This window comes from Chlorocebus sabaeus, chromosome 20 (genome assembly GCF_047675955.1).
Source record: "Chlorocebus sabaeus isolate Y175 chromosome 20, mChlSab1.0.hap1, whole genome shotgun sequence".
Classification (NCBI taxonomy): domain Eukaryota; kingdom Metazoa; phylum Chordata; class Mammalia; order Primates; family Cercopithecidae; genus Chlorocebus; species Chlorocebus sabaeus.
The window spans coordinates 38539805-38560756 of record NC_132923.1 but is presented as its reverse complement, the minus strand read 5'-3'; the positions used below and the strand labels follow the sequence as shown (position 1 = coordinate 38560756).

The following is a 20952-nucleotide window of genomic DNA, read 5'->3' as shown; positions in this document are numbered from 1 at the left end:
AATCTAATTGCTTAACCAATAACATTCACTTTTACTATTATATAATCACCTATGTTCTAAGTAAATTTTTATTAAATACAGTTCCAATACAGATATTAGGATACTTACTTTATAGTACTGTAATGCTAGAACATTTTGTAAGTGCTCAAATAATTTTGTCAGGGCAATTCCCTTCCACGGGAATTTAAAAATTATTTGTGTCATAGATGAATGAAAAAATTTTAATAATAATCCATGAGACAATAACACACACAGACACACATGAGATCTAAAGGTCTTATTCAATATTGCATGCCTTTTATAAAATTAGGCTGATTCTCCTAGATTGTAAATTGGGATATAATTAAATACCAGAGTGAAAAATCTAAGCAGCTACTGGAATTACAAAAATAATAATAAATTAAATAAAAACATGGTTTAGGTAAGTCCTGGAAAAATTCAATCTAATGTTACAATTATAAAGATAGCAATGTGAGCATTATATAACACTAATAAGAGTACTATGTAAGTTTTACATAAATAGAACTCAAAATGGAGGCTTAAAATAGTCCCCAAATGTAGAATTTACCGGGAAAGTAAAGTGATAATTTTTAATTTAAAATATCTGGTTTAATTAATAATAACAACTTGTAACTTTAAATCTAAAAGAGAGCCTAAGTTGGGTCAGCATTGGATCAGTGTTGCATAGAACCTGACTTTAATTGTGATTTTAAAAAAATCAACAGAAAGCAGTGGTTCTCAAATTCTAGCAAGCATCAGAATTGGGCTTGTTAAAACTCAGATTAGGGTTCAGAGTTTTTATACAATGGGCCTGTTATGTGTTCTGAGAACAGGCATTTTTAACAAGTTCCCAAGTGACACTCAGGCTACTGCTAAGAAGGCCCCATTTTGAGAACCACTTTCTGAAGTACAGCATAGCGTGTTCAGCATTTTATTTTATAAAGCCTGTCATCACAGTCTCAAAAGACATTTATTGACTCTGGAATCAAATATTAATGAATTTGGGAATTATATATAAGCACTATCATTTTATAATCACTAAAACATATTGTCTGATAACTATGGATACACAAATAACTTGTCCTGGGATAATATAATTATGTGTCATTACAAATGGTGTTATATAACTTATAATTGGTTATACAGTAACTATTGCTTTGATGTGAAAAAGTATGTATGTTTTCCTTTTCCTAACCGGTGCTTCCTTAGTCTACTCAGTTCTGAAAGACTTTCCATACTTTAAAGGAAAAAAGAGAAGGTAAATCCACTTCTAGAAAGAACTTACTACTACATCTGTGACATGTAAGTATTTTCTGGTGAAGAGACAACAGCAAGGGCTTGTAGAAATAACCACTTTCATACAGTTTAATATTTAATATTAACCACATCCTAGTCCGCTCCTTGAAAGGATGCTGCTGCTTTACATTCCTTTGACTTCCCCACCAAGTCTCCAACAGCCTGAATTGTAAGAGGTCCCGTACATCATGGATGCTTCAAGGGCAAGGTCTGTTCATTATTCCTCAGTAGCCTCAACAGTTAGAAGAATACCAGTTGCATAGTAGGTACTTAAGAAATGTTGACAGACCTGGACACAAATCTCATGAATAGTACATGCATAATGGATATTTAATGATTTATTCTGAAAGACATCCTAGTTCTTTTGAATATACAAGTTGCTTTTTCTCAGCAAGTTCATCCCTTGCTGTAAAATAAAAGATGGGCCTAGTATAGGTGTTTGTATATTAAGGCAGATAACTCCGCAAGTGTCCAATTGACCTTAGGCTACTAAGTTTACCCACGTCTATGATACAGAAATTTTAGTAAAAAGGTTTTAATACTAAAGCAAGTTTTATTGTGTACTTTTTAATAATTTAGATATGACTTTTTTACACATAAAATATATGTTTAAAATATGCACATCATCATTGTTACTTGTAATATAAGCTATAGGTTTAGTGAGAATAGAATGGTGGGAGACAAATTTTACTCTGTTATGGCTGCAAGAAGGAGCTTTATAACCCAGTACTAGGACTTCCGAGGCTTAAATCGACTTGTGTATTTCCCCTAAAAATATTTTTACTAATTTCTACTCCTGAAGTATATTAATTTAGATATTATCATTGTTTTTCATCAGCTCTGAGAATTGTACCCCAAAATATACAACGGAATTAACTGCATCCATTCAGTGACGACTGCACCATTACAAAGAAAGGATGGGCATAAAACTCAGTGACCAAAAAGTTACGAAGAAGTTCCCTCCTTCTCTCACTGATTGGTAACTCAAACACCCAGGAAAAAACAATTGCAGAATACAGGATTTGTGATGGGGTGAAATTGCAATAGCATCATAAGCCCAAATGTATTGATAAAACTAATTTTTTTTCAATATAATATGAAAGACCACTAATGACAAAACACTTGAGTAATAGAAGTCACTTAGAGACGAAAGAGAGAAAGAAAGAAAGAAAGAAAGAAAGAAAGAAAGAAAGAAAGAAAGAAAGAAAGAAAGAAAGAAAGAAAGAAAGAGAAAGAGAGAAAGATAAAGAGAGAAGAGAGAGACGAAGGGAGAAAGGGAGACAAAAAACGGGGCAATAGTAAGAGAAAAAAAATAATGAGAAAAGAAAAAGTCCTACTGCCCTGCCTCTGTTTTAAATACTGACACCCCATAAACAAATCTGTCCCTAGGATATGATACAGAGACCTGGAGCCTGTGACCTCCTTTCTGAATCTATCAGGAGACACAGCCCACACCAAAACACCAGGAGTGTTGCTTCTGCCAAATATCCTTTACTAACTTCAAAGAAAGAACGGGGAAAGAGCTGTAATGATGCTTAACACGAAAGACTGCCTTTCTGCTTCCTTCCCTTTCCCCATAAACTGAATGAACTGTCGTTATAAGACAACATACTGCTGAGTTAATGTAACTTAAAAATTTACAGCAGGTTGTATGCCTGGAGGCACATTATGGGACCACCTGTAGGCATCTAATTCCAGTGAAAATAATAAATAATTATGGAGCATTCCTCAGAGTCTAGAGAGAGTGGATAAGAATCGTGTTGCTTGTTCACTCCAACATGGATTCTGTTGTGGAGGAGGATTAGAGAACTGAACTCTCTCCAACAAATGAGTAATCCTTCTCCCCACAAGAGAGTCCGCTAAATGCTACACCAGACACCTGGGTGCCAGATCTACACAGCCATTTTTGTGCACTTTTGATAATCCACCTGCAGAAATTACCACGTGGCAATTGCTTAATATAGCACATTGATCCATTTGAGGACTTCTTAAAGAGTAAAGAAAGCTATTTGGTTTGTCTCTCTGTATCCTGTTTGTCTTTTTGAAACTCTGCCTCACATTTTGGCAAAGATAGAGAGTGACAGTAAGAATATCTGTGATATGACTCCAACCACTTATTTGGGAGAAATTAATATGTGTATTTTAGCAATGCCCAGCAACCTTGACCTTTTTTTGACTGGAAAGAAAAAATAATGTACTACAGAGTTGCCTTTTTTTTTTTAAAGAAAGAAAGAAAGAAAGAAAAGGCCAAGGATTTGTTATCGTGCTTTTGCCACAAGGTAGGTGGGTTAGTATTTATCCTGTGACTACTCAGAGTATACATGTTGTTTATTTTAGATAAGATAAAATATTCTAAGAGAGTGAAATTTTACATATGTGTGTGTCTATATATATATATAACATGAACTTTTATTAAGTAGGTTTCAAAAGATAGTCTAATTTTTGTTCAGTTGGGTTATAAATTACCTATAAACTGTACTAATGTAGTCCTCATCTTATAGTCACTGCAATAAGGTTTGGATTTAAAATCTATGACAACCTTTGTTCATAACAATCACATGGTTTGGAATTAAGAAAACTAGATTGAAACGATCATTTAAGTAAGTAGTGAAGATTGGAAGCTGGGTGGTATTCAGGTTGACATTTCCTTTCTATTTGCACTACACGAAGGGTTAATAAGGTTTGCATAACCTTATTCTTTGAAGGCTTTTTGGCAGAGGCAGACTATTGAAGGATTGCTGCCAAAACAGATTTTAACCCTTTTAATCATACTGTTAATAACCACATTGTACACGGTACACAGCATACTGCACGTAAGGCAATATCACTCTGAACACAGTTTGACCTGATACCCAATCAAGGAAAGGTTCCTAGAGACGCTTGCCATTTTGGTTGCTATGGTGAGTTTCATATTTTATGGAAACCACGGCTAGATGTCTTAAAATAGACCTTTGCCAAGAAAAACATTGGTCCAGTGGCATATGCTGGCAGAGCCTACCAAGGTTGCTCAAATTCCCTTCCTTTGTTTTTCACTCTCCCCACTGGGGCAACTGCTCCAAGCATCAACCCACTAGTCTGGCAGGCAGAGAATCCAGAAACTTGCTGCTAATTACAATGTTGACAATTCCCAACCTGTTTACTGGCGCCAGCAATCAAACCGCATCCTCTCGAGTGAACCAAAAAGCACTTGCTGGCTTTAGCTTCCTGAGGTTCCAAGCTGGCTATATTAATTACTGTTAACTTAAAACTGTATGTTGTACAGAAGAAGCTTAATTAGCTGGTATGAGGATTAAAATCTATCCTTTACACAATTTAAAACATTTTGTTCTTGGTCAAATTATGTGAATCCATAAAACATTTTTCTTTGGACAAAATATTGATTATTTTAGGTGCGACTTCTCAGTGCCAATTTTTCCACTGGATTATTTTCATTTGAGCACCAAAATAGATTTTAAAGAGCCAATCTATCTGTCTGTCTGTTTATCTACCTATATATCTTGGGATTATATCTACAACCTTTTTTAAAAACTTGAGAAAAAGAATGAACATAGTCATTTACAGTTATTGTTTATAATTAATAAAATAGGAAAACCTATTAAACGGGATTAAATGGTCAAAAGGATATCCACTTTCTATCTTGATGAATTTGAAACAAAGATAGTTACACCACTTTTTCTAGTGAATCCTCACTGCTATGATAGAGGAATGATTTGGTAGTCATATGGCACATAATGATGTATCTATCAGCAACAGGTAGGATATACAATGGTGGTCCCATAAACTTGTAATACTGTATTCCTACTATGCCTTTTCTATATTTAGTTGTGTTTAGATACACAAATACTTACCATTGTGTTACAATGGGCTACATTATTCAGTATAGTAACATGTGGCTGCACAGGTTTCTAGTCTAGAAGCAGTAGGCTGCCATACAGCATAGGTGTATAGTAGGCTATACCATGTAGGTTTCTGTAAGTACATTCTATATTGTTCCTACAATGACAAAATTGCCTAAGGATGTGTTTCTCAGAATGTATCCTTGTCATTAAGCAACATATGTATAAGAAGCATGCTTCATGATTGATAAGTTGGTTGAACCCACAGTGAAAAATCACCTTCTCACACCCCTAAATGGTTAGCATTACAAATTTTGTCACCCAGATGTGGCAGTGGCAGACCACCATGCAATTTTCATAAACAGCACAACAGAAGTGAACAGGGTTTTGCAAAACTGAGAATTTTACTTTGATTCTGCCCTAATCCAATAGCCGATCTGTCCTTCTTTATTCAACAAGATAGCTTTGAACATTTAAAAAGTGAAGTAAAAGTAAATATAATTTTAAATTGTATATTAAAATGTGATTTTATTTCTGTTATTTGATATGAGAGCATCGTGGAGTCACTGTTATTTAACAATGTTACTTTAAATTTTTCATTGAATACACTGCATGACAAATATTTTTGTGTCCAATCTTTTAGTTGACATTTGCATTTGGAAGCTTATTAAACTGAGTTGATATACTTGTGATTAACATTGTCCTTGTTTTACCGAAATATTTCCAACTAGGGTAAAAGATCAAGTTATTCCTTTAATTATGATTCATTTTCTGTTTCTACATTAAGATAGCCTATACCATTTTCCAAGATTTAAAAAATCATTAGTATAAGCACACTAGAGACCTTTGGAATATGTTGATACATTCACATCTACATATACAATATAAGAATTTTTGAAAAGTTTAGATTAATTGGGTAAAATATCACTGAATAGTATGAAAAATATAAGAATTATTCTCAGACAATAGGAAGAGCAACGTTGTGAGAAAAACTTCAACATTTAGTGAAGTTTTAGTGTGGTGTATTAGAAAAAAAACACCAAACAAGGACTTAGAAAATGGGTTACTAATATTATCTGGGTGTCCATGGAGAAGTTACTTGGATTCTCTGCATTGTGAGGACTTCATGTGGGTAACATGGGAATTGTATTACATACCAAAGAACTAGATCTGAGATAGAAATTTATAATGACAACTAAATATCATATGAATTTACTATGAGCTTATCAAAGACTTTTGAAATTTTGTATTCCATGTGGATATAGGAATGGAAAATAATCGTATTAAAAGCAAACAAATGATCAGGTGGAAATGTTATGTATTTGGAAATAAGGGCCAAGTTAGACAAAGACAAACATGTCAATCTTCTCTGTCTTCATCATGGTTAACTAACAAATAGATTTCCTCTCTAAAATCTAAATCAATTAAGGGAATGGGAAAAACTAAACTCTTGGTATCAGTATTTTATATCAGGAAATACTGTCTTAACAAATCCTCCTAGGTTACTTTACTTCTAGAGCACAAATTCAAGTATCATACATATATTTTCTAATAGAAAAACTGTTTAAAAGGCTGTCTCTTTTAAGCCATGTTCCCCTAGGCTCAATTTTCAGAAGTCTCTGTCTTTTCAGACTGATACTCTTTCTTTTACTTGAGAAACATCCAGATTTCTTGCCTTTCTCAGTTTTCTACAGATAGGCTAGGCTTAGTTTATTCAGAGATTATTTCTATTTTAATTGATTCAAAGTTCTATATCAGAGCATGACTTTGAAAGCAAGAACTTTTGGATACACTTGTCACTCATACTATGAAAGAATCCTTCTACGATGAAAGAATCCTTCTACACAGATAAACTATATAAAATCAATATTGAACACTATGCATCACAACAGGGCAAAGGGTACCATATAACAAACAAGACCTCTTCTAACATTTTCTAAAATTGATATTTTTTCAAGGTGTACTGGTCCCAGACACCAGGATTTTCATTATTGTTACTTAATACATCACCAAAATCTGTGCATTGTTCACTCCAGCCCACATCATTAATACTGTTACTTGCTATCGTTGTCCCTTTTCTCTTGTCAAATCCAATTGTTACCTACACAAATCGCCAAATGTAAATGTGAAACCGCCTCAAAAGTTTAACGTCACTCACTATTTTTAATAAACATAGCGTTCACAACTAACAGAAACCTGCTTGTTTGTGGTAAAGAATCTCCTTATTTTGACTCTGTTCTAATATATAATATTAAAACAATCTCAAAGCTGTTTTATGGACAACCACATCCAACAACAAAAAGCAACATGAGATATTTTAATAAAAGTGTGAATAAATGACTTCCAAACCGCATACTCCTACCCCCAGATATATATTTGAAGGCAATTACTTTTGAAAACTTTGTAGAACTTTTATTGAACTTATTCTCAGTTTTTATTTTTTAATTAATTTTTTCTCTTTAAATTTCTATTCTTTTTATGCTTGATTCCGTGTAGCACAGAAATCAGTCAAAGTTTTCAATGGACATAATATTTTATACCCATAATTAAACTGAGAATGGATAGCATGTAAACTATCTGATTAAAGCAATAGCTGATAAAGCATATTATTTTAATTTTTAGACAATGAGTGTATTGTGATTAAAAAGTCAACTTATATTTACTATACATTGAACATCCCAGAAAGTCACACCTTTCAAATAAAATTGTAACTTAGTCTGTTTTCCTAGTAAATAATTTTTTAAAATTAAGAAAAAAGTTACACAGATCTTTAGCTTTGAAAACATACCTATCACAGTAATTATTATATTGCATAAAGTACGTGTCTATTGATTACTTCTTAAAACTTTATAAATCCTTACAAATATGTATATATTTAATATTAAATAAAATACATTAGGTAACATTCACATGGACTAAAATTTTCTATTTCAGTAGTAGATTAAACAGCTACTTGGAGTTTCAAAAAGAATACCAGCTTGAAAGCAATGTTCTCATGGATTTTTCCATTATTTAAAAGTTATATCAAATAACCAGAGACAATGTATTTTCCTTCTTGGCAACGAAGAACTGCACTATCAGTACACAAATTTGAGAATTAAAATTTATGTCTAACATTAAATTAAACTTAAATATATGCAGTACAACAATCATTTTATATAATAGTGACTTTAAATAATTATGAAAAAATGTAAAACTTATATTAACGTATGCCCCAAAAGGATATCATTGCTTTCACAAAATTCATAAATATTTTGAGCACCTACTATGTGCCAAACACTGGACCAGGTATTTTAAAAGATTAACCATTTTAGAATAATTAAATATCCTAGACAATTATTGGTCCTTTTAACAGAATGGAAACAAACACAGTAATTTTCACGCTCTTCCAAATATTGTAATTGAATTTAATAGTATAAACATTTACACAAGGAGTAAACATTTTTAGAGGCCAACTGTTCATGTTCATTCTTTATCCGCTACAATCATATAAATCAACTTTGAATAGAGTTGTTTGTGATTTGGCCTCATTAGGCTAAAATGCTTATGAAGATAGATCTACGGTTTGAGTAGCTTCAAATTTATTATACAGATATACATATGCATGTACTCCCATGCTAACACATTAGAATGAATCCGTAAAGTATTCTTTGGGGGCTTTTTTTCCCTACTAAAACTTCAAATAAAAAATGAAGTATGAAAAAGCAACAAATATTTCCATGTGTTTCATGCTTTAAGAATTTAAGTAAAAATCTTAAAGACCATTTTATTATTTAATACCAAGACAAAATGTTGGTGAATACTTTTTAAAAGCTTCTCTCTTAGTTGTGATATCAATTGGCACGCCATCTTTACATGAAATGAAGAATAGAATTCAGACCACCAAAAAAAAAAAAAAAAAAAAAAAGACTTTCTTTGAAATGGAACCCTAAAGAGGTAAAAAGGCTTTAAGCGAATCTAAATCTAGCCCTTCTTATGGATGAGACAACCGAAGACAAGGCAAGCTGTGTGACAGGTCCATTGTCATAGTTCACAACAGAATCTGTACTCGAAATCAGAATTTCTAGTCTTATTCCAAAGTTCTTTCTACCACAGGAGAGATTCTCTCTCCTTAAGTATCATGTCATGAGGGACAAAATGAAATTTGAGATTTCTCCGTGTAACGGCCTCAATTCTCTAATTTGCTTTGTTTCAGTAAACACCAAATCCTATATAAATAACAGTTATGAAAAAAACTACATGAAACTGGATCCATAAAGTAATCATTTTACAACTTTAATTCCTGTGTAGTTACCTGTAAAACAATCCAGGATATTTGGAAGTCTTATCATGATATATTTCTTTTACAAAGGAAAAGATCTTTTTCTCATATCTGCTTCTGACAGAATAGCAGGCATGACATTCATTCATTCATTCATTCATTCTTCTTGGAGTACAAAAACTAGCGGACTATTTGGCAGATATATAAAAAACTATTTTAAATGAGTAATTTTTAGTTTATCTTGAGACTTGTTTGAACCAGTTCTTGAAATTGACTACACTAGCTTAGAGAGACAAAAATAGGCTTCAAACAATTAATACTCACTCATGTATTGAATACAAATTTTAAAAACAAAATTGCAAGAAATATCAATTTTCCAATTAAAATGTATCATTTTTATAAAAATAATCTTTTCAAAAAAAGTGTTTCCAAAAAGCACACATTTCATTCAAGTTTACAAATAGACACTACTTTCAAATTATGCAATTATGTCACTATTGTAATATAGTTTGTCAACTTTTTAAAAAGCATATTATGATATAAATTGCATTTGAACTGAAAACATAGTATTAACAGATTCCAGCAATATGTCTTCTTTAGTTCGTAATTTAACTGAATGAGATTCAGTATTGGTTTAAAATTAATAAAGGCAATAACCCTTATTTAAAATCTTTGAACTGCATGCTTTAGGACTCAGGTTTTTAACATTTGGTTCTAGCTTGATCTACTATATATGTATATATTTTCAAATACTAGGAGTCTCAAAGGGCTTTTCCACAAACAAAGCAAATGAAGTGTTGTCTTTACCCTTGCATATGCATTATAATATTTTAATTGTGTTGAAGATCAGACTGCCTTGCTTAGCTCACATTATTATTAGCCAGGATAACAGAACTCAGAACTCACAAGATATAGTTGGCAATACATTTTTGAGCTGGTCAATGATACAAATATACAGATATACTGATTTTATTGTTAGGCTGCCCTCCACAAACTCGACTAATTACTGGGTAATAAACACATTTCAAGAAATTTTAAATTTTATAATATATCTTTTCTGGCTTATGTTTTTTTTGGATGAACTGCATTGTTTCCTCAACTAAAATGTTTATTTTATACACTCATACAAAATGTTTTCTAGACTTAAACATAAGACTTGTAAGTCATGATTTAAAGTATAAGCACTAAGATAAAAATCTGAAAACATTTAAAAAACAAATTGTACTACAAAGCTATTTGCTTAAAATCTATTTAGCATTCGTGTTTATAGTTGTACAGCTATCAATAACTAAATTCAATAGCTAAATGATTTAAAAGTCCTTAAATATTCTGATGTCATTATTCCATTTTTTCTTCTTACTGAAAATACATCCAAAAGAAATTTACTTTTAAATAGTAAGTCTCCTATGCAGAATACACTACTTTCCAACACTGTAAGAACATCATTCTGTCATTTCTGTAATACAATGGTAGCTGCACCTGTACATATTGACAAGATGGTGAACAACTGTGATGGCCTTATGCTGTCTTTCCTTCTATGTCCTTAGTACTTCTCCTCTGCCCTACATAAAACACAAAAATGTTTCCCAATATACCCATCATCTCTACCTTTGTTGTATATTTTTATATTTGAATATTTCTCATGACTAATGTGGAACATAAGACAAAAATTGATAATAGGGTTTATGGAATATTCCTTCCATCAGAATGCTACTTCATCGTTTCTTGCCTTTGCTTGGACTTTCACTGGGACCTCTGTTCTGGTTCTAGATTGCCATTGCTCTGACACCAACAGCCACATCATTCTAGGGCTCACAATGGCCTCGGGGAAAGTTCACGGGGTTGTCATGATGCTCTATGGATCTTTAACCATGAATACCATCACCACTCCCCACAATTCTATTCAAGCAACAACATCAGAACAGGATTCACAAATACAAAGAATAAAATAAGCAAATTTTCTGAAAAATGCAGTTTCTATCATTCTGCTTACTTGGGACCCGGTAGCAAACGACCAATCAAGCTGATGTTTCTTCTTACACTTATTAATGAATATTATAGTATAAAATTGATCATTTATAGACATTATATAAATTTAAATGGGCAACCTAAAATCTCCCACCTATACATCACAAATTGTGTTCATAAATTCTGAGTATTTAGGCAGGCTTTATTAAAGTAAAACTGGTGGACAAAAGTAATTTTCACAATTTGTCTCCCTTCTCCTTTACTGTGCCCTCAGTATTGTCAAATGAACAGCTTAAGCTGAATCTGTGTTCCTTTTTTCAGGAAAAATTTATATCACCTTTGTAAAGCAAAACAAATATTAGAAAAGGCTGCTTACCCTTCTAGTATTAGGACATCAATTGAAAAGCCATCCAAAAATTATGACTACTTAATACTACTTGGATCTAGCATGAAAAGCACAAACAAGCATTTTGTACTTCCTTAATCTTGGCTATGGACAGTGACAGGGCAAAATCAGTAATTGACTAGTGGTGATAGACTTTTAAATTATTTTTCTGGAAAGAAAAAAGCTGCCTTGTAACAATAAAAATTACCTCCAGTAATTTCAACTTAATAAAGTTTTAATTTTTCCCACTTTCTTATCTTAAAAGGTCTGATGATGGAACATTTTCACCCCAAACTTAAATAAGAACCAGTTCAGTCAGACTGACACCTAATGGAAGTTTTTATAGGAAAATGATTCTGCAAAGGAAAGAAAGCAATGAGATAAGTATTTAAACAACAACAACAAAAATACTTTGTTAACTATGAGTAGAGGTTTCCTTTAGATTTAATCACTAGCATCTGCAATTATTCCACTCTAAACATTACTCTTCTTCGACGAAGCAACTGCAATAAATCTGCACGAAACTGAATAGAATAGCTTATTTTTCAAAAGTTCTTCCTCATCCCCTCAACAAATGCCAGAGTGTTACATCTTTGGTTTCTCACAAACTCTGTCACCAGGCCTTCAACTCTCTTTCTTCCTTTCAAATCCTAAACACTTCTTATTTAGCCAACCAGCATGAGGCCAACTTTCTAGAGACCACCTAGGAGCTAAAGTATGTAGCTTCTACTTTTCTAATTTCCCAATGAAACAATGCCACCAGTAGACATATTGCATTTTGTTAAATACATAACAAGCACAATATTTAAAAGCCCTAAATCACCAACTGGTGGATCCCTAGAGAAAGAAGGTAATTCATGGAATAATGAAGGAAAGAACAGGAGTTACATATTCTCTTGCTGGTGATAGAATGTCGAATGCAAAGACAGCATCTGTGTTTTCTTTCCTACTTCAACTCATTCTTAAAATGGACTCGCCCCCGGGAGCTTCTGAGAAGGGCTCCACCCGTTCCCTGCAGACAGCAATGTTTTTTGAGCGCAAAAACTGTGAGTATAGATACCCTGGGAGTAATTGTGGGATCAGACACAATGGGGTGGGATTAGGGGTGGGGAGAGGGTGTGTGTGGAGCACCCTTCACTGGGAATCCTAAATATTAGAAGAAAGGCGAAACCCTAGGTGGGGAAGCATGAGAGTGTGTCTGCCTCCTTTAAGACACCTCGGTATCAGCCTCTCCAGGATTCAGACCACTCTTGTGGGCAAGAGCACAGTGGGGCAGACGCACTTCGTGCCTGGGAAAGGCCCATCCTCCAGGGGGAGAAGGTGTATGAGTTGCAGGTCAGCTTAGAGGGATCCCAGAGCGACGAGAGGGAGAGCTTCGCAGGCCTCTAAGTTTATTTGATTTTTCTCCTGCAGTTTCCATTTCTCAGAAATTCAGTCTTCGTGCGCAGCCCGTGCACAACCAACGACCACTACGCAGGGAGGAAACCTGGTCTTAGTGTTTGGCCGCGCTAGTGAATTCTTCTGGGCCCCTGGTACGTTCTTGTCCCCAGCACTCTGTCCTTACACTTTTGAAGCGCCTTGATAGGACGGTCCCAGATGCCTCACAATAGGGAAAGGCAAAGTGCAAAGCTGGCAAAGTTGTGTGGTTCGACGCCGGCGAAAGCTGAGACCTGGATCACTGGCCCACGCCTTCCACTCTGGGTCATCCTTCCCAGCTCCATCTTGGGCATGCCAACTCCTGCCACGTCCGATTGTCCCCAGAAGTGCCCGGGCATGCTTGAGGGGGTTGGTGGCGGTAGCTTCCTCTTCGCTAGGAGGTGACAAATCCGTGTTGTTTTATCGTCCATTAATATTTTGAAACAAACAAAAACTCGAAGTAGAAGGAGGGAGAGGCTCTCTCTTGCTCCCGTCCCTTCGCAGCTGACCTGAGAGAGGGGACGTGCCTTGAGTTTGTTGGTGTTTGAGACTCGTCCTAAAGGCAGAGGCAGGGAAGACAGCGCTGAAGAGGTGTCCCAAAGAGATTGGACGTCTGAACAGTCACTGCCTGCCCCAACCTCTTTCAGGAAGGTTCCAGGTCTGTGCCACACTGCAACCAATCCGGTTCCCATCCTGTTTCTCCACCCCTTCTCGGAGAATCCGAAAAGAAAATATGCGTTCCTGAGAGACCCGCCACACTTCCGATCTGGAAGTTCCGCGGGGACCCAGCCCCCGGACCCCCGCCCCCTCCCCAGCTCGACCGCCTAGTCTGGTTGCGGAGCGGCGCGGCCGGCCGGGGGTGGGGCTCCGGCACCGCCCCGGGCCCGGGATTCGCGAAGTCACGCGCTTCCGCAGGCTTGTGGGGGCACCTTCGCCCACGGACACGCCCTTTCTGCGGAGGCAGCCCCCAGCGACCCTTTGCCCAGCTTCAGCACCTCACTCGCGACGCTCCCAAACTGTCAAGGCCTTTCAGTCGTTCCCAACTTTAGAAAATTGCCCAGAACGCGTGTCTCCCCCGAGTCGCACCCCACCGTGGAGATGAGAGGAGCGGGCAGGGGACGCAGAACCGCCCCACAGGCTCGGGGGAACGGACCCCCTTCCTCTCCCCGCCCATCCCCTTCACCTTGCCCCCCGCCCCCTGCGCGAACCCATTTTCCAGTCCTGGTCACCAGAGGCGCAGCGCACAGCCTTTCCGGTGGAACCAGTGCGAAAACACCCGAGGAAATGAAAAGAACAAGAAAGTGCTACCTTGGCAACCACGGGCGTTTAGTGGCCAGCTGGTGGGCTGGGGAGGGCGGCCGCTGCCCCCCTGCCGCTGGTACTCTCCTCGACTACGCGTATTCTTAAGCAATAACAACGTAATCCGTATTATCCACCCAAGAATACCCGTCACCGAAGAGAGTCAGAGGACCAAGCTGCCGCTGCCGCTGCTACCGCTGCCGCTGCTACTGCCGCCGCCGCCGCCACCAGAACTCTTGCTGCTCGCTGAGCCCGCCCCTGGCTGGGGATGGGCTGAGCTTGACCGGGACCATAAATCCATAACTCGATTTCCCTAAAGAAGGATCCAAAGCTGTGCTCGGCTGCTTCCTGCCCAAATCCAAATGGCCGCTCTATTTCCAATTCTGAAAGACAAATCACAAAACCAAATACTTAACATAGAAGAGTGCTGTCTTTCCAGTGAGGAGGAAAGATGTGGCAAGGATCTTTGGGCAGAAGTAGGAGTGACAAGTAACCTTCAGTTTACCTGGTGCTCTCCCAGTGCCTTCCTCTGCACTTCTCTGCTTGGTACCCAGTCTGGTCTCGGCCAGTCCACTCTAGGTGGTTTGATTGAGTGCCATGGCAGCCAGAGAACCCTGTAAGAGACATGAATAGTTACCCACACAAACATTACAGATATATTTGCCTAGACGGCTTTGGAAAGAAGTGAGGCTTAAATAAAGATAGGGTCATGCATGGGTGAAATTTTCAGTAGTATGTTTTGGAAATGCATTTTTCTCAAGTCCAAGATCATAGAAAATAAACAGTCATTCAATTTACTACTTGAAATCAAATACTTATAGATTTACAAAAATAGGCATCTTTCCTTTGAAGGCCTTAGAGCTATACAACATAATGATTTTTAAAGAAAAAAAAAAAGCTCCAAGGCTTACAATAATTAAATCCATTTTCCATAGTATCAAAACTAACTGAGTTGAGAAGCTGGTAGAGTTTCTATGATTTAAGTATCATTTTATATCACCACAATATTTAATTTCATAGCACACCTTTAAAATATATACTATAAATGCATTGCTGTACAGCTGTTGTGGACACCTCTACAGAAAAACCTTTGAAGCTCTCAGTTCATAAAAATTATTTTAAGAAGAGAAAGCCAATAAAAACTCATTTACAAAGTGAGTATAATTTTGGCATTTAGAGAGAGAATCTCTGTGATTCTTTGATGATCAATATGGCTCTTACTGGAAAAGCTTTGTCTTAAGATCCTGCAGTGGATATTCTGATAATGGGGGTTTATTGTTCACTAAATAAAATGGACAAGTGCAACGTCACTACCCAAGACATGGTGTAGCTTCATTAGAAAGTTCTCAATTTGCTTTCCCCTTTACTCTCAAATACATGAAAGTACATCCATGTAAGGGGAATGGGGGGGAATATGGAAACATGGCAATAGACATTATGATTTCCCAAATTATGTAAGTGCAAATAGCTCTTCATCAAGGAGTAATTATATAACAGAATCTCTCCCACTACCACAACTCATCTTTAACTGACCTGGTTGCAATTTAAGGCACTTAGGTTGTGCTTGCTCTTATTTTTTTTAAAAAAATATAATATTTATCCAGGCACACCAACTCATCATTTTCTTGACATGTTACTTACAGATGGAAAAATCAACTTGAATTCTAGGTTTTATGAATAGATGTTTAATATATAATGTCTGAACCTAAAATAACTAGAAAGAAAACCAGTATAGCCCAACTACCAGACTGTTTTACATTATTTTCAGATAACTCTTAAGTACACCACTTACAAAAAGACAGATATCAATAAAACAAATAAATAAGCACTGTTTTATGCTGTTACCTAACATAGGTATAAAGTAGAGCTTTTCTCTGGGGCTAGAACCAAAAGAAAAAAAAATTCAGAAAGCTGACAGGTTCTCTTCAGCTTGAACTCCTAGAAACAAAAGCCCTTAGGGAAAGTAATGCAATAGTCTATGAGCAAAGTGTACATTTGCTTCTGCACTCTTCTATTTAAATCTCAACTAATATTAAAAGGAAAACAAGAAACACATTATACAGATAGGCTTGGATTTACTAAATGGAATGTTTTAAATTCAAAAGGATGGTCAAGGGAGGCACACACACACACAGACACACACACACACACACACCAATACACAGGGCATCAGAATCACAGCATAAATACCCACACAGCTTTTCAATGCTTTCCAAGTAGTCTCCTTCAGTTTTGCTTCCTCACAATTAAAAAGAAATATATACACACAGTGACCCACAGACTCACAAGCTTTAAGAAACTAGAACAACGCAGTTGATATGCTTTCTTTCTACCCAAGTAGCAGTGCCAGCCTTTTCCCTACCTACCCAATGTTCCACCAGCTTCAGCACCTGGACGAGTGGACAGCTCAACCCGGGCCGACTGCCGGCAGCACTCGCAGCAGAACTGACGCTCTGAGCTCTAACCAAAGCTCTCTCGTGCTTGAGCGGGGCAGCCTGACTTACGAGAACACCATTTCCTACGAGACCACTGCCGCTGGGTGCATATTCAATTCAAGCCTCCTTAAGCTGTCGGATTTCCCCCACCCATCCACCCTCCCCCTCTTCTCCACCCTCCACACAAAAACAGAAAAGGGAAAAAGCCCAATACCATTAGGGCGTTTGTTGATCAACTTACACTTCGCTTTTGAATATTTAGATACTGCTAGCGGAACAATATCAGCGGAGGCTTAGGTCCGCATTAAGTACCTTTGTTCATCGACTCCTGCAAGCCATGTTTATTAGAATCTACATTTCTCTCGCGCCCCAATAACTAGAGGTGTGTTTTGCGGGCAGGGGGCTTTCAGCACCTTTTGATCTCTCAAGGCCACCGCGACTGACTGACGGTTCCCAGTACTTTCCTATGCTATCCCCCACACTCCAACACCCATTCCAGTTAATCGCTTCGCAATTTGCAACCAAAAATACATAAAGAAACGCGACAAAGCAATCGGTTTGAGGAAATAAGCCAATTAAGCTAAAGCTGAAATGCCTCTCTCTCTCTCTCTCTCCCCCCTCTCCCCCTCCTCTCCCTCTCTCTCTCTTCCCCCTTGACTCCCTCCCTCTCCCTCTCTCCTTCCCTCTCAAGTAGAAAGGGGGAAACACCAAGGAGAGAGAAAAAATCGGGAGGAGGGTGGTAGTCGACTCTTACAATCAATGGAAAAAGAGTATACACATCTTTACTGAATAATACTCTCGTTCTCAGACAAAAAGAAACACATTTTTCGATGTAAACATAGTCTCCCTCTCCCATACATCCTACATCCTTTACGTTTGCTGAGATTTGTCTTGCTGTATGGCAAAGTAACTGTCACAAATCCATCTCGATTGAAGTGCTTACCCTCTAAATCCAGGTTTCAAGCGGAACTCCAACTGTGTGTAGAAGCCAGGGAGTCATCTGATGTGCGGTGAGGTAGGCTCTGGGCAGTGGGAGCTGCTTCTTCTCTCCGAGTGCCGGGTTACAGTGTTAACAAGCCCTAGGAAGGGACCTCGGCGCCTCGCGCTGGCTGTGCCCCAGTGCCTTCGCGTGGTGGCGGCTTGCTCATGCTTCCGAGGAGTCCCAGGCGATAGCCTTCAGCTGATGCGAGCTTCCAGAAAGGAGTGGGGAAGGGAAAAAATCATCTAATGCAATCAAATCGATCTGATCTACACCATCTGTCGCCTGCCACTATACACAAACGTTAAAATAGGAAAACGGAAAACACTGACAGCCGAGAGGGTTGGTCTGCAAAGAGTTCATTTTTAGCAGAGCATAATTGGATATGGTCGGCGTACAGTTACAAAAGCTGCTGTTAACCATCCAGTAGTGGATCCCAAACATGCTAATGGTGGATTAATTGAGGAAGATCTGACGTGCAAGCTTCATAGTCTCTTATTCATGACTTCCCAATGGGAAAGGACCAATGCCTTGTGGGACTATGGTAACATACAGTCAAAAAGCTGCTAAGAAAATGGCTGTGTGTTCACAGCACCTCTCTCTGATAACAAACATATGTCGACTAAAATGGTTTAGTAGAATGGGAGGGGGTGTTGGAGAATAAAATTTTCTTTCCCCGTGTAAGCAATCCCCATTTTCTTTTCTTAAAGAAAAGCAAAAATAGATATGATCTCTTTACCATAGTGGGGGGAAAAGGATGTTTTAAAAGGTTTTTATCAAGATCAAACTCTGACATATAAAAGAAACAGAACACTCCTGTGCAGCAATTCTTTTAAAAAAAATCTATTATCATTTTTTTCCTTACTGTGATCAAAGTAGATCCATAGCATGTGCAGTATACAGAAACTCAGTCCAGTTAATCCCACCAGGATTGACTCAAGGCTGTTTAATGCCAGGTACACTTTTGACTTCTTGAAATCAGGATGCCTTTTGGGAAAGGCATTTTGTATCATTTAAAATTGACATAATGAACATTAAATATGATTGCAGTGAGGAGATGAGAAGAGTTTTCCTTTCTAATTCTGTAATTACTCTCTCTAGCCAAAACCCCTTTTGGTTTGTTTCCAGTCTTCTCAGATCAGTTGATGGGGAAATATAGGGATGGAGGAGGGAGTGGAAATACCAAGGGGGAGGGAAAGAGAGTGTGGATTATCAATAGCCAATAAATTCTATTCCACTTGTAATAGAAAAATATGTAGCAATAAAAGAGATAACTCACTAATTGTTGATCATGATTTTAAGTTTAAACCAGTTTTAAAAATTAAGGTTTGATATATGGAAAGAAGACCTATTGCAAACAATGAGATGACTTTCCCCCACCCATTTATAGTTATAGGTTTAAAAAAAATTGAAACAGAGTTTATTATCTAGATATGTGACAATCTTTTATTAACTATATCTGAAAATTCCATGTTTCCTCTGATTTTGTCATTCATTTGAACATTGAAAACTATGGTCATTTTGATTTTGCTGCCTTTTCTTTGGTAACATACATTACACAAATTCCATAGTAAACAATTAGTGATCGTTCAGGAAAATTCTAAAGATGAATGTGTCTCCTAAAACTTTGATAATCTCTTTAAGAAAAAAAAAAACTAACAGTTATGAATTAGTCTAAAAATATAGCTTGAAGACAAATTAAACAATTTACCTATCTTTTGTTTCAATATACATTAATGAAGCACTCTTTCCAACCTACACAACATTCCAGGGTCATAGTCAGATATTCAAGTCTAATAGTTCAGCAGTCTTTGTTGTCATTCGTGTCAAGCTATTGCCCCCTGCAGGTTAGGCTGAAAGTGCAGGCAGAATTTGGCCAAGTCCTCAGGAAATTGATGGTAGTCAAGTTACTCAGTCTCTTCCAATATTTAACTAGAGTCAACTTTTTAAGTTTGCTTTCATTATGGTTTGAACTTTTTATTTACAGATAGGTAGTACATTAAGAAAAAATGCTCTTTAAAGACGTGATTTCTGTTTTTCTTCTGAGAATTTAGCTGCATGGAGTAAACCATCCACTTTGTTGTGATACAAGGAGCATTTTGATGCATTTAATATGGTTTTCTTCATCTTCCGTTATCCTTATTCCACAAGAGTCAGCAAAATTAAAAAGAAAACCAAACATAACAGAACTGGAATTATGAATTCTCAGTAATAAATATATAGCCCTGGACAATTTGATGTCGGTATGCTCTTGGTAGACTCAATGAAGTGCGTGCAAATCAAACTGTTTCAGATTCTCCCTGCTCCTGATATGATGAGGTCAATTACACCGTTTCTCTTGGTTATAAAATGAAACATAATTTCAGCCTCCATACTCCTGCTATACCATCATCCTTTCCCACAATCAACTTTTCCAAATAGGGCACCTTGCTCAGATGAAATAAATTTATAATTGACAGAATAGAAATTAAATTACATCAACTCTTTCACAATATTACAAAGTGGAGCAAGTTTATAGAAATGACTTCAGAAGGTTTATGGAAAGATCCTTTTATTCTTTGGAAGTCAATGATGTGGCTATTCACACTCAGTTGTAAAGAAACCAGCAATGGTATTTCCCTATTATATAAATATTCATCTCATTGAGCAGTGGGATATCATTATGTGAAATATAATCAATTCTAACACCAAATTAGCCATCAATAAGAATCTTTCTTAGTCAAATTATGGAAGTATTATTTCAACATTGTATTAAAGTAGCTAGAAACATGCACTGCACTTTGCTATTTTAAAGCTGTTATGAAACGCTCAAAAAAGACTTTAAGTTTAGTGGCAAAACTTGAGTCATTTTTGGAGGATTTTTTGTTACCCTAACCACTGATATGTTTTCTGGGTCCTCCAGAATGGACATATGGGATAGGAACTGGGGATAACTGTGTCATATTTTAAACAATATTAAAAACACAAGTCAACACAAAATAAAAATAACCTGAATACTTATCTCTGTTTTATTACATTTTCAAAGCTTGTTAAATTTCAAGAGGACACTACATCTATACATTAAAAGCTTTGCATCT

At 36.7% G+C, this 20952-nt stretch overlaps 1 protein-coding gene and 1 long non-coding RNA gene across 2 annotated transcripts; both read right to left on the bottom strand.

Moving 5' to 3' along the window:
* Positions 1 to 11688: 11688 nt before the first annotated feature.
* Positions 11689 to 14314, bottom strand: LOC140708502 (uncharacterized). Its single transcript, XM_073008557.1, has one exon. The coding sequence runs from the start codon at positions 13852 to 13854 to the stop codon at positions 13348 to 13350; it is 507 nt and encodes a 168-aa protein (XP_072864658.1). The 5' UTR covers positions 13855 to 14314; the 3' UTR covers positions 11689 to 13347.
* Positions 14315 to 14369: 55 nt separating this feature from the next.
* Positions 14370 to 18402, bottom strand: LOC119618552 (uncharacterized). Its single transcript, XR_012090022.1, has 3 exons — positions 17840 to 18402; positions 14967 to 15075; positions 14370 to 14844 (listed from the first exon to the last, which is right to left on the bottom strand). It is a non-coding gene; the product is annotated as an uncharacterized lncRNA (long non-coding RNA).
* Between the last annotated feature and the right edge of the window lie 2550 nt (positions 18403 to 20952).

Coding starts and splice junctions, on each gene's coding strand:
- LOC140708502 (XM_073008557.1), bottom strand. CDS start 13,854: ATGGGAACCGGATTGGTTGCAGTGTGGCACAGACCTGGAACCTTCCTG.